Here is a 14,193-nt window from a genome sequence, read left to right on the forward strand (position 1 = left end):
CCTTTAACTTGCCAAGTTATTTTGAATAAGGAGAAGGATCCTGGTCTGTGTGTGTGGGTCTCAGGATTAATACTACATTTGGCTCTAGTGGCTGAAGGGGCAGCCTCTTGGATCCTCAGAGTTATGCTTCGGTGGAGAACCCTTGCCACAGAGAGACCTGAGGGGAGCCTGGGCATGGCCAATGGATATTGACAGCTTTACTGACATTTGCACGAGCTGATTATTAGTTGAAGAACTTTGCGTAAACAGTTGCCATTTCAAACCAAATGATTTCTGTGAACTTATAGCACAGGTACTGCTTAGGAATATGAATGCTTTTCACTGGTGATTTCTTTATTTTGTGGGCCTGACCACTCCTCTGTCTCACTATGAAGCCCAACCTCTTATTTTCAGACGAAGGAATAAAGGCTCAGAGAGGGGCCTGTGACCACACAGCTGATTGATTTTCATGCCAGATCTTAACCCAGCTCACCCTACAATAACACTGTCCTATAGAACCTTCGCCAATAATATTCCATATTTGCACTTTCCATGTACTTAGCCCCATGTAGCTGTTGAGCACGTGCAATGTGGCTATTATGACTGAGGAACTAAATTTTCAGTATTTTTTTAATTTAAATTAATTTAAATTTAAACAGCCACATACGTATGAGTGCCCGGCGCTTGACTTCAGCTCAGGTCATGATTTCATGGTTTTGTGGGTTCGATCCCCATGTCGAGCTCTGCACTGATGACACAGAGACTGCTTGGGATTCTCTCTCTCCCTCTCTCTCTCTCTCTGCCCCTCCCCAACTTGTGTTCTCTCTGTCTCTCTCGAAATAAAGAAACTTTAAAAATAAACAAATAAACAGCAACATAGGGCTAAAGACTATCGTTCCAAATAGTACAGCTCCAGAATAACTGACCCAATTTGTAGAGGGTCGGTATAAATATAAAAAGGCTATCTACCAAGTTCCTTCCTTTCTTGCCCCATAGAAGAACTGGGCAAGAATATTCCTGTGGAAGGAAAAAGCATGCAGTTACAGTGCAGTCAACAAGAGACACTCATGTCAGTTACCCATCACCACCCCACATATTTGCTATGCAGTTGCTATCGTCGAAACCGCAGAACGTTAGTGGTTTCCCAAACAATGCATTCTCTTATTTATTTTGGCTGTTGCCATGTTACTGCTGTGCACGAAGCCCTGGTAAAAATGGGAGGCTGATGGCTTGTGACAGGCCTGTCACTTCTGTTGACTCACAGGCTCATGAAGGGACGTGGAACGCTCTGCCATAAAGCATAAAAGTGACGCGTGGCTTAAAGCCCAGATTTTTAATCTTTGTCTTCACAAGATCTTTGTCTTGCACAAAACACTTGGTTTCAGGCCCCCCTGACAGGGGAGGTCATCTCATATTTTTGAGGGAGTATCATCTGAGAATAGAGCTGCCAGTTAATGCATTTTTTTATGTACACAAATTCATCCTGGACACTTGGGGCCTGGGTACTGGAAGGTAGCTTGAAAACAGGATTCTCTCTTGGGAGTAGTAAAGCTCCCTCCTCCTGGGATTTTCCAAAGGAACTCATAGAATCACCAGGTCTGAATGGTGACAGGTAAAAAGATGAGAATGTGGCACTGCATTCTGGCTTGTGTTGGTGAATGATTAGCTGTGGCATCGGCTTTCCTGTCTCTTCACTGCTGAGAACATTGAGGTACAAAATAAAGACTTTGCAAGCGACAACATACTCTTCAAAGAGAAGGGAAAAGAAGGAAGTTTAGCGAGCAACCTTGGCCTGAAAGCCAAAATATTTGCTATGGTTGTCTCCCACAAAATCACTTTAATGTCATTATCATTAGATGTTAGTCCAGTTGACGTTTCTGACTACATTCCAGGCTGTGATTCGAACTTGAATCCTTTCCAGTGTTTGGAAAGAAAGGAGAAGCAACTCAAAAGAAGTGGGAATCTTAACATCGATCGGGACAACCTCCACCTCTGGCCAGAATGGAGTATAAAGACCCAGATTTACACTTAATAACCAGAACATTACTTTAAACAACTAGTAAAGCAGACCAACTACATGAAGTGTTGGTCTTTAGACATTGGGGAGGGGCAGCACAGAGCCCAAATGGAGCCTGATGGTCTCTCTTAGTTGAGGAGATAACCGAGTTTGGGGTCTGGAAAGGTCAGAGCAGCTAGAATTCACAGATCTAAATACCAGAGTGGATGGAGCTAGAGTGAGACAGCAAGAGAGAGGAACTACCAAGTGTGAGGAAAGAACTGGAAGTGAGTAGGAAAAACAATTCCAGGATCTCACATAAGACTGGTAATAGTTTGGTTCCCAGCAGTCAGAGTGGAAAGACCTCCTTGTATGCAGTAGCTGGAGTCCTCAAAAGGGTATTCCTTCCATAGCAGAACCAAATTGGCTTTAAACCATTCTTAGGGTAGGATTTTCTGGACCCACCCTCGCAAAGAGTACAAGTAAGCTTCAAAAGGATCAAATTAGTTCCAAGTAACTTAACTGCATTTCAGAACGAGGTCCAACATTACTTAAAGGAACACAACTAAATCCAGTATCAAACAACATAAAATTCACTGTCTGGCAGCCAAAATATATTATCAGACGATGCAAATAACTACAAAAACATAACTCATAATTAAAGAAAAAGCCAATCAATAAGAGGAAACCCATCTATAGATAAGATGAAAAAATAAGTATACAAGGACATTAAAATTATCATTGAGAATAGACTCCATATGTTTAAGAAGGTAAAATAAAACATGAATATAAGGAGAGAATTGGCAGTAAATTCAACATTTAGATTAAGTCAACAAATAATTTGAGGGGTGAGAATTACCAAATCGATCTACAAAGAAATATATCCCTGGATTTCCTTATATCTATTAAATACACTGAATTTTCAAGGTGGGGGGGTGGGTGGAAACCTTCCCACCAAGAAACGTCAAGTGAAGATGCCTCCACTGGCAACTTCTACCAAGCTATCAAAGAAGAAATAGTACAATTCTACAAAAGGTCTTCCAGAAAACAGAGGAAGAGGAAACACATTTTCAACTCACTCTGTGAGGCCTGCATTACCCTGATAACAACACCAGACCAAGAAATTAAAAGAATACTACAAACTAATATTCTTCATGAATCCAGATGCAAAAACTTCAACAAAATTGTAATAAATCGAATCTAGCAATCTATAACAATAATAAATCATGACTAAGTGAAGTTGATCCCAGATGTGTAAGGTTCATTTAACACCTGAAAATCAATGAATTTATTTCATATTAACAGAAAACCAGATGATAACCTCATAACTGGAAAAATTCAGCACACATTCATAATTTAAAATCTCTCAGAAAAAAAAAACTAGGAATAGAAAGGAACATAAGACATCTGTGAAAGGCATACAGCTAATATCATCCTTAACGATGAAAGATTGAATATTTTCCTTCTAAGAATGGGAACAAAGCAATGATGTCTGCTCTCATGGCTTCTGTTCAACAATGTCCTAGAGGTCAGTGTTGTAAGACCCCATCCTACCGGGGGGGAGTGGGGGGAAGAAAAAAGAGAGAGGGAAGGAAGGAATAAAAGAAAGAATACAGATTGGAAAGGAAGAAATAAAGATATCCTTTTTTACAGATGATGTGAAAATAGAGGAGAAAATCTTCATGACCTTGGGTTAGATAATCATGTCTTAGGAAGGACACAGAAAGCATAAACCATAGAAGAAAAAAAAAAGGAAAAATGGACTTTCTCAAGGTCAAAGACTTCTGTGTTCCAAAGACACTATTATGGAAATGAAAAGTCAAGCCACAGACTTGTAAACTATTTGCAAAACACTAATCTAAGAAATTGTATTGTGAATCTATAAAGAACTCTTAAAATTCAGTATAAGAATATACCATACTAAAATAATAATAACTCAACATCACTCATCATCGGGGAAATGCAAATTAAAACTACAATGAGAGGGGCGCCTAGGTGGCGCAGTCGGTTAAGCGTCCGACTTCAGCCAGGTCACGATCTTGCGGTCCGTGAGTTCGAGCCCCGCGTGGGGCTCTGGGCTGATGGCTCAGAGCCTAGAGCCTGTTTCCGATTCTGGGTCTCCCTCTCTCTCTGCCCCTCCCCCGTTCATGCTCTGTCTCTCTCTGTACCAAAAATAAAAAAATAAAACATAAAAAAAAATAAAACTACAATGAGATATTAACCTCACATCCATCAGGATAGCTAAAACCAAAAATACAAGAAACAACGAGTGTTGGCGAGGATGTGAAGAAAAGGGAACTCTTGTGCACTGTTGGTGGGAATGCAAACTGGTGTAGCCCTTGTGGAAAACAGTATGGAGATTCCTCAAAAAGTTCTTAACCATTCCTTAAAATTCTATAAAAATAGGGGCACCTAGGTGACTCAGTCGGTTAAGCATCTGACTCTTGATTTCGGCTCAGGTTGTGATCTCTTATTTCTTGGGATGGAGCCCCACATCCAACCTCGTCTGACAGAGTACATCCTACATGGGATTCTCTCCCCCTTCTCTGCCCCTCCCCTCATGCACATGCTCTTTCTCTCAAAATAAACATTTTTAAAAAGAAAAGAATATGGGGCGCCTGGGTGGTACAGTCGGTTAAGCGTCCGACTTCAGCCAGGTCACAATCTCGCGGTCCGGGAGTTCGAGCCCCGCGTCAGGCTCTGGGCTGATGGCTCAGAGCCTGGAGCCTGTTTCCGATTCTGTGTCTCCCTCTCTCTCTGCCCCTTCCCCATTCATGCTCTGTCTCTCTCTGTCTCAAAAATAAATAAAAAACGTTGAAAAAAAAATTTAAAAAAAAAAAGAAAAGAAGAGAAAAAAAGTTAAAAATAGAACTGCTTTATGATCCAGTAATCACATTACCCAAAATACAAAAAGTTAATCCAAAGAGATACATGCCAAATTGTGGACACAGACCAAGTGTCCGTCAGTTGATGAACAGATGAAGAGATACCATGTTTATGTATACACACACACACACACACACACGCACATATACATACATACACATACACACACAATGGAATATTATTCAGTCATAAAAAAAGAATGAGGTCTTGCCATTTGCAATAGCATGGATGGGGCTAGAGAGTATAATGCTAAGTGAAATAAGTCGGTCAGGGAAAGACAAGTACCATTTGACCTCACTCACGTGTGGAATTTAAGAAACAAAACAAATGAGCAAAGAAAAAAAGAAAGAGGCAAACCAAGAAACACACTCTTAACTAGAGAGAACAAACTGATGCTTACCGGAGGGGAAGGAAGTGGAGGGATGGGTGAAATAGGTGATGGGGATTAAGGAGTGCCCTTGGCGCGATGAGCACTGGGTGATGTACAGAATTGTTGAATCACTATGTTACACATCTGAAACTGATAGAACATTTTATGTTAACTATATTCGGATTAAAATCTTAAAAACGTACTTTAAAGCTGCAAGGAAATAGCATTATACTCTACCAGTGCACCTAAAACTTAAAAGATTGAAAATACCAAGTGCTGGAAAGAAAGCAACTCGAAGTCTCATACAAAATATAGTAAGTCACTTTGAAAATAATTTGCAAGTTTTATTATAAGGTTAAATATCCACTGACCATATGACACAATAATTCCACTCCTAAATATTTGCCCAAGAGAAATGAAAACAGAATCAATAGAAAAGCTTCTTTGTGCATGTTTATAGTCGCTCTATTATAATAGCCCCAAACTGAGAAAGAGCCCAAGTATCCATCAACTGTTGAATGCATGAACAAATTGTGGTATATTCATACAATGCAATACTACTTAGTAATAAAAAGGAATGAACTGCTGATATATATACTAACATGGATGAATTCAAAAGCATAATGCGAAGTGAAAGAAACCGCACACAAAAGGTGACACAGAGTTTAATTCCACTTGTGTGACAGTTTTTAAAAGGCGAAACTATAGTGATAGAAAGAGGATCAGTTGTTTCCAGGAGTCAGAGGGCGGCTGGAAGGAGACTCACAGCAAACGAACAGTGGGGAGCTTTTTGGGGTGATGGAAATATTTTACATTATGATCGTGGTGGTTGTTACACGATTGTATACATTTGTCAAAACCTATTGAAGCTTACACTGAAAATTGCTAGATGCATGCACATTATATCCCAAGAAAATTTGTTCCAAAGAGGCAAGGTGCACCATAAGGTATACAGTAATATCATAAGTATTAAAAGGCAGAAAAGGAGAGAATTTCAAATATGTACCCATACAGGCTGGAATGTGCACAAAATATCTCAGGAAGCCTATACATGAAATTTTTAGAATATATTGCTTCAGAAAAGGAAATGGGGCATCTGAGGGGGGTATGATGGAGCAGAGACTCTATCTTTTGTACCTTTCAAATTTTGAATCATGCAAATAATAAACCTATTCAAAGGGGGAGAAAAGTCCGTCGCGTTCTAAAACCTGCTGTTATTCAGTATGATTTGAGTCAGAATCCTGTTCTATGTGTGAACATCTCTCTTTGTTACTCATCATTTCCTCCTTCCCCTGTTTTAAAAATCACAGGACTGCCTAAGAGTATATTCAATATATACTTCAGAGCATGACAATAAAACAAGTTTACAATGTGAAAGAGAGAGGGTGCCCGTGGGATTGAGACAAGGTTACTACAGGGTCGAATGAAGTTGCATGCACAGCAGGTTAGAACCAGGGGGTGCTTTCGAGCTCATCTCATACACCTGGTTTTTATTTTTTATTTATTTTTATTTATTTTTTTTTTATGGGGAGAAATCTAAAGCCTAGAGAGTGCATGTGACTTCCCCAAAGGTGCACAGCTAGTCAGTATCAGAATCCAGTTGGGGCTTAGCTCCTAAGTCTTATTACAGAAATAATATCAGTAGAGCAGGCAACCTAGCACAGTTCAAAGTACACGTTCAGTAAAATGTTTCCCCTTCGCCTCTTCCCCCTGTATCAGCTGGCATTTCGTCAGGACTCGCCGTCCCCAACTCAAAGTCAAACATCAATGGAAACAGGAACCTAGGGTCTTTGATTTAATGCTGACCAAATTTCCCAGAATACACTAATAAGTTTTCCTTTAAAAAAAAGAACTTAATTGCCCTTCCCATAACCGGCTCAGTTTTAATCCATTTGACAAATATTTATGAGCCCCCCACCCCACCCCAACTACGGGCCAGGCTCTGGGCTAATGGTGGGCGGACATACAGAGGTGAATACGATGTGGTCCAAAGTGCTTTCCCTATGGTGCTTACAGACCAGTGAGGAACAGCATTACCCAGGTGATTGTAATATTAGGGGACACATGGTAAGATGGAGACAAGGACAGAGGCAGTGTCACATAGAACAACCTGGAGTTTTAGAAATGGCTTCACGGGGAATTTGAGTCCAGAAAGATGAGGACAAGGTGGCAAGGTGACAGAGGGGAGGAAATGCTATAGACAGAGGAGTCAGCACAGGCAAAGCCAGGTGAGGTTGAACATGTCCAATTTGTGGGGAGCTCGGTATTCCTGGGACATACTGAATGAGGCAGAATGTGATGGGAGGAGGGACCAGAGAGGCTGTTAGATTGTTAGGAGTGAAGTCAAGGCCTTGATGACGCTCAAGGGTGGACTTGATCTTGTTGGCAAGGGGCAGGGCTTAAAGCGGAGGGGTATCTAACGTACAATTCTGTTCCAAGGGATGGTCTTTACTCCAGTAGGTGGCTGAACCATACTTGACAGTTCCCATTACTCTGATCAATATTTATGGAGCCCTGATGACAATCCCAGAAGCCCGCAGGACCCTGTGCTTCAGAGGTAAGTAAAATGTGGTCCTTTCCTCAAGGACCTGACAGTCTGATAAATTACTCTTCAGAAAATGGGAGCTCAGAAAAGGATCTGTCACCCACTTGTCCAACCCTGTGCCCCTCCCCCAATATTCTGATTGGTAGCCCCCTCCTGGTCAGTTGGTGTTCTCTCCCCCAGTGTTGACACGACTCACCTTCTCCTGGTTAACGTGTTTGGTTTTGGCCTCTACGTCTATTGAGAAGACAGTGTTAGGTCAATTATATAGCTGCAGAAACACAACGGCAGGCCCAGGAGGGAGGACACATTGCATTAGCTACGGTGACATGGTTGCCACAGGCTGCTCCTTGTAATGTTTAACACTGACAGCTGTGGGAATCCTCAAGTCCTTTGATTTAATGTTCCTTCAGAGCTCAACAAATCAAATTAAGCGCTCACATACTGGCCTTCTGCCCAGCCTCAGGATGATGTTAAGAAAATGTCAGGCATTCTCATAAATGGCTGGGAACCAACGGGAAGGTACAAACCGTCCACGACTTCTCACAGAACCCCTTGCATTTGGTGGAAATACGGATCCCAGGAATGGCTGTCCATGTTCCCATGCTTCAACTCAACCAATTGCAACCATGCTTCAACTCAACTCAAACCCTGTAGGGGCTGTAGCGGGTGGAAGAGTGCCTCCTCCCCAAAGGTGGGTCCAACCAGAACCTGTACCTGCTACCTTATTTGGAAAAAAGGGTCTTTGTGGATATAATTAAATTAAGGATCCTGAGACGAGGTCATCCTCGATTAGGAAGGGCCCTAACTCCATTGACAGGTCTTTACAAGAGAACGGAGGAGAAAATAGAGGCAGTTACAGGAAAGAAGGCCATGTGATATGGAGTGGAAAGTGGAACGATGCAGGTACAAGCCATCAGAGGGGATGCCAGGAGCCACCAGAGGCTGCAACAGGCAAGGAAGGATTCTCCCCTAGAGCCGTCAAATGGAGTGTGGCTCTTACCCTGGAGCTGGGAGGAGGAAGGAGCCTAAGCAGGTTACCCTTGTACCCTCCTCTTCCGTGCAAGCAGAGAAGCCCCTGTACCCCCCACTTTCACTTATAATTCCCATTCAGCATTGAATAAAGAACTGCCAGGGGGATGGGTAGGGAATTGGGAAGCAGGGATTATGACTGCCACTCTTCTTAGCACTGCTGAATTTGGTGAAAAAAAAGTTCACACATAAGAGCTGAGGTCTCTGAGTGAACAATTATTTTAAAAGGAATGTAAACTGAAAGAGTTAACTCCAGTATTTGCTTTCGGGAACTACAGATCTTAAATAACACAAAACCACACGTTACTATCAAACGGTTTTTCCTGTTGCTAATGCCAGCTGGAGATTCCAATAGTTCTGTTTCCTCCTGCTTCTGTTTGGTTCAACACCAGTGGCAGGCTAATTTCTAGTGAAATCAACACTTTGCCAAATTTACAACTGTCTTCATGTGCCCGTAATGATGATGACGATCCACCTTGTCTGTTGCATAAAGGTGCATGGATGCTTCTGTCCTGAGAAAAATATACCTAGTCCTCACTAGGAGTGGGGTTTTGTGGTCTTTTCTTTTTTCTTTCCTTTCCTTTTTTCTTTCCTTTCCTTTCCTTTCCTTTCCTTTCCTTTCCTTTCCTTTCCTTTTCTTGTTTTGAAACTAACTTAATGGTGGATATGGAAACTAGAAGACTGCTTGAATGCACCTGCTTGAAGGTCACCTCCTTGGTGGGACCCCTCCTGACTCCTTCCTGCACTCTTGAGCACTCCATCCCCAGTACCCACAGCACTCAGTTAACTCATCTATTTCACTGAAATTAACCACGTGAAAGTCTATTTTCCGCACCACGTTGCTGATTTCTTGACAGCCAAGTTCCCCCTCCCTGTCTTCATACCCCCTTTCCCCCAAATGCTCAGCATAACACCAGGCAAGTTTTGACGGGTACCTAAGTAGAAGCCAAACACTCTGCTAGGTGCTTTTTAAAGACTGTATGGTGGAAGAAAGGAAATACAATGTGCACACAAAACAACTAGGGAAAAGTACAAAGTAAAAAAAAATAATAATATATGAAATTAGTAAATAAAATGAATTTTATTGGAGGAGTAATTGGAAACCACAAAGGGGAGAAATAAGCATGACCTGGGGGTTTTGTGGGTTCATTTTATTAGCCAGAAAGAGCATTTCCCAATATGTGGTCCCCATACTAAGAAAAGTGTAAATATGAATATTATCAGGGAGTGGACGTTGGGGGAAAATGTTCTGCCTTCTTGATTAATAAAGATGATTTGTCTAGCCCAGAATGCTTTTTTATGTTCTGATAAATCGTAATAGTCTTTACTGTAAATGGTCTGTGTGTAATAAATAGACTATTTATTATAATATCAGTCTAAAACAAAGATTTCCAAAGTTCTCAGTTTATATATCATAAGCATTAAACATTAACACTGGCTGTTAGTGTCTTACTACTACACCACTGAAATCATTTTACTTCGTCAGATAGTTTAGTTATATTGGTGTCAAAAGGGCAAACTCAATGACAGAGGTTACCTTTATTGACCATATATCTGAAGTATCTGTGACCTTAGAAATGCTCAGAAGGAAAGCCCAGCACCTGACTGTTGATTTGACTTCCTCTCACCAGCCTTGGTTTCGTGTTTGAAAATCAAGTTGACAAAGGAAATTTAACCAGACAAGAAAATGTACTTAAACGTCTGTCACAAAGGTAAGGATTTGAACTGCATTTTCTGCTCACTTGTAAGTGAACTTTTAAAAAAAATACTTTGCCCATGGTATATAAAAGTCAATGATCAGACACACAATTTAAATGCACTTTCCAATACTTATACTTTTGAGCAGTCCCGCGTGAACTCTGGGATGACTTGTTTATTTTTTATTTAATTTTTTTCAATATTTATTTATTTATTGAGAGAGAGACAGAGACAGAGGGTGAGCAGGGGACGGCAGAGAGAGACGAAGACACAGAATCCAAAGCAGGGTCTAGGCTCTGAGCACCGTGAGATCATGACTTGAGCTGAAGACGCTTAACCGACTGAGCCACCCAGGCGCCCCTGATTTTACTTTTTGATTGGGGGAACACAGCAGTCACGTTTTCAAAATTACACGAACAGAAACAACATTCTAGAACTAAATTTTGACAGTCATTGTGACATTACTATATGCACATATATGTGTGCATATTTTTATACCATGTATTTGACAGATATCAAAATAAATGCCTTTGATATATTGTTGAAACTTAATTTTCTTAAACAAATAAAAATATAAATCATCTTTTCTTTTTTTTTGTTTTTTTTTTAATGTTTATTATTTATTTTTGAGAGAGAGAGAGAGAGAGAGATAGGGCTCAAGCAGGGGAGGGGCAGAGAGAGAGGGAGACACAGAATTTGAAGGAGGCTCCGGGCTCCCAGCTGTCAGCACAGAGCCCGACGCGGGGCTTGAACTCACAAATGGCGAGATCATGACCTGAGCCGAAGTCAGATGCTTAACCGCCTGAGCCATCCACGTGCCCCTGGAATGACTCATTTAACCAGCCATACTCTTGAATATGTCTGGAGGTCCAAGGACCATGACATCATGCATCTTTCCCTGGACACTCAGAAAAAGAAGACACCATTTTCTCCATCTACACATGCAGAAGTGCCTACCAGAGACAGCACTTACCTTAACAAAGAGGATAATCTCAGGGTCTGTGGAAGTTGATTCACTTTCTTCCAAACCATCAGCAGCAGAACGGCAGGTGGAGGAATCCTTGCTGGCAAAGAAGGCCCTACTCTGCTGGGTGGGGAAGGTTGGAGAGGGCAGGCCTTTCTCCATCATGCCTCCATCCTCCTGGGGTTCCTGGGCTGGTGAGGGTACCTCTTCCCAGTCCTGGGCTGGTGAGGGTACTTCTTCCCAGTCCTGGGCTGGTGAGGGTACTTCTTCCCGGTCCTGGGCTGGTGAGGGTACTTCTTCCCGGTCCTGGGCTGGTGAGGGTACTTCTTCCCGGTCCTGGGCTGGTGAGTGTAATTCTTCCTGGTCTTGGGCTGGTGAGTGTGATTTTTCCATTGAGTTGTTCCAGTCTTCACTGGAGACTGGTGGCTCACCCTGTTGAAGATCCTGGGACTCAGGACATATGTCACCTGGCAGGAGGTAGTCTCCTGCTTCTGGTTGGGAAGAGGTCAAGCTGTTCTCCTCACCCTCAGCAACATCAACTGACACAGAGTCAAAATCACGGTTTTCCAGCTCAGTGGCATATGCATCATCTTCTGACCTCAGGCCTTCATGGATGTTATCATAAAGAGGGACTTCGTTTTCTTCTGGCGTTTCTGGAACCTCATACATCCTTTCTTTTTGGACTGTGTCATAGATGGTGCTGCTATCTTCACCATTCATGTTCCTTGATCTGATAGATCTTTTGCAGGGAGACCCGAATAGATCAGAAATGAATAAAGGACTAGAGGATGCTGCACCACCTTGCAGAGGAATCAACAAGCTTTTGAAACACGGCAACTAGCAACAGCTACCAATGACAGGTCTCTAACAATCATTTACCAGAGGCTCTAATCAGCAAGCGACGAGTCCATTGGGCACCAGATAAAGCTTACACACTCAGTTAACTCCTTCACTGCTAAGGATAGTTTCAAGTAGAGTCTGGGGTTTTCCTCACTGCCAGTAACTCCAAGATTCTTTGGATTAACCGGAGGTTGAATTATCTTCCCAGTGCACGCTTAAATTCTAAATATTTATCCATGGGTCGCTAAGCAGGGCTCCCTCTTCTAATTGCCTCCAAATGTTGACAACATTCAAGAAGTCCCTGCAATTCACTTCTTTACCGTCGTCACTGATCTGTTAATGGCTGAATTCATTGCACAAAACAATTCCTTGAGTATCAGTACCCTGTGATGCATGAGCTGTACATGCTCCAGCTAGGTGACAAATTCCATTTGCATTTCTTATCTGGAAACACCACCAGGTGATTAAATGGCAGAAGGGAAAGGAGATAAATGCACTGGCCTATAATTACATCAGTACAGACCACCCAAAAATAAAAACTCAAAGATTTATGGCTTTGAGTTTTACGTTTCCCTCTTAAATCCGTATGATCATCAACAAAGTCAACGAACTTTTATACCGAGATTCTGTTATGCACAGGATACTGAAATGAGCGTTAGTCCTATGTGTTAGAAGATTCATTCTCTGCTGTTGAGAAACTTCTTTTTTTTTAATTTTTTTTTATCTTTATTTTTGAGAGACAGAGAGACAGAATGTGAGTGGGGGAGGGGCACAGAGAGAGGGAGACACAGAATCCAAAGCAGGCTCCAGGCTCTGAGCTGTCAGCACAGAGCTGACGTGGGGCTCGAACTCACGAACTGCGAGATCATGACCTGAGCTGAAGTCGGACGCCCAACCGACTGTGCCACCCAGGCGCCCCTCTGCTGTTGAGACACTTCTAAACATAGTTGGAAGACTAGAAAGAAAACCTAGACCCTAATGGGCACAGAATAAACTATCCAAGGTTTTCTTAGTGCAATTTCCCCAGGTCTGGGATAAGCAGTAGGAACTAGATGTACAAGGGTGCCTAGTTGAAGTCACTCACAAATGCCATAAAAATACAGGCTCTTTGTTTCTAATCTGGTACTCTATTCTGTTAATTCCCATTTCCCTTCATCACACCATGTACGTGGTTCTCTGTGAAGTGACAACCAGAGAGGTTGTAAAGGGACTTTGGTGTCCAGAAATCATGTGAAAATTAGGAAGCAGTGCAACTGTGGACGTAGAATTTGATGAACATCTTATTAACAAAACTACCTTGTACCCTTAGCTCCAGTAATGTATCCAGGAATCTTCTGCAGCAAACTAGAGCAGTATTTCTAGAACTCTAGCTTTGGGGATGGCTCAGAGACTAGATGAGTGGAAGGTGACTAGAGACAGACTTTAAGCATCTTGATGTTAGTTAGCCCTTTCTCTTATTGAAACATGAGGTTTGGTGTGTCCAAATCCCTGATAAATTACCATAGGTTCTATAATTAGGCACTTATATCTCAATGGAGCCCCCCCCCAATTCTATGCATAATATTAGAGCTGGAGAAAACCTAAAATGTCATTCAGTCTAACGTTCATTTTCCGATTGGAAAAAAGCCTGAAACCTAGAAAGGGGAGGTGAGTGGTCCAAGTTCACACAGAGAGTTAATGACAGCTGATTTCCGTTGCGATTTCCTAACCTCCAGCTTGGTGATATCTCAGCTACTCCCTCCTGAAGTCAGTGTTTTCCAATCTACTTTCATCATCACACAAGCCTCCTCTCCTACCCCACCCCCACAAGGAAATCATTGTTAGGTATTTCCCCGCCATGAGATGAAAGTCAACTGGGCTCAAACTCAGGTAATGGCTCCCCATTT

At 42.0% G+C, this 14,193-nt stretch overlaps 1 protein-coding gene across 1 annotated transcript in view; it reads right to left on the reverse strand.

Annotated features, from left to right (window-relative positions):
* The window catches only part of CLIC5 (chloride intracellular channel 5), a 164,851-nt gene extending 152,375 nt beyond the window's left edge, over positions 1-12,476 (reverse strand). The window contains exon 1 of the mRNA XM_047859424.1: positions 11,477-12,476. Coding sequence (XP_047715380.1) covers positions 11,477-12,187 — 711 coding nt within the window. The 5' untranslated portion in view covers positions 12,188-12,476. The remainder of the gene's footprint in view (positions 1-11,476) is intronic.
* Between the last annotated feature and the right edge of the window lie 1,717 nt (positions 12,477-14,193).

This window comes from Prionailurus viverrinus, chromosome B2 (assembly GCF_022837055.1).
Source record: "Prionailurus viverrinus isolate Anna chromosome B2, UM_Priviv_1.0, whole genome shotgun sequence".
NCBI classification, from domain to species: Eukaryota; Metazoa; Chordata; class Mammalia; order Carnivora; family Felidae; genus Prionailurus; species Prionailurus viverrinus.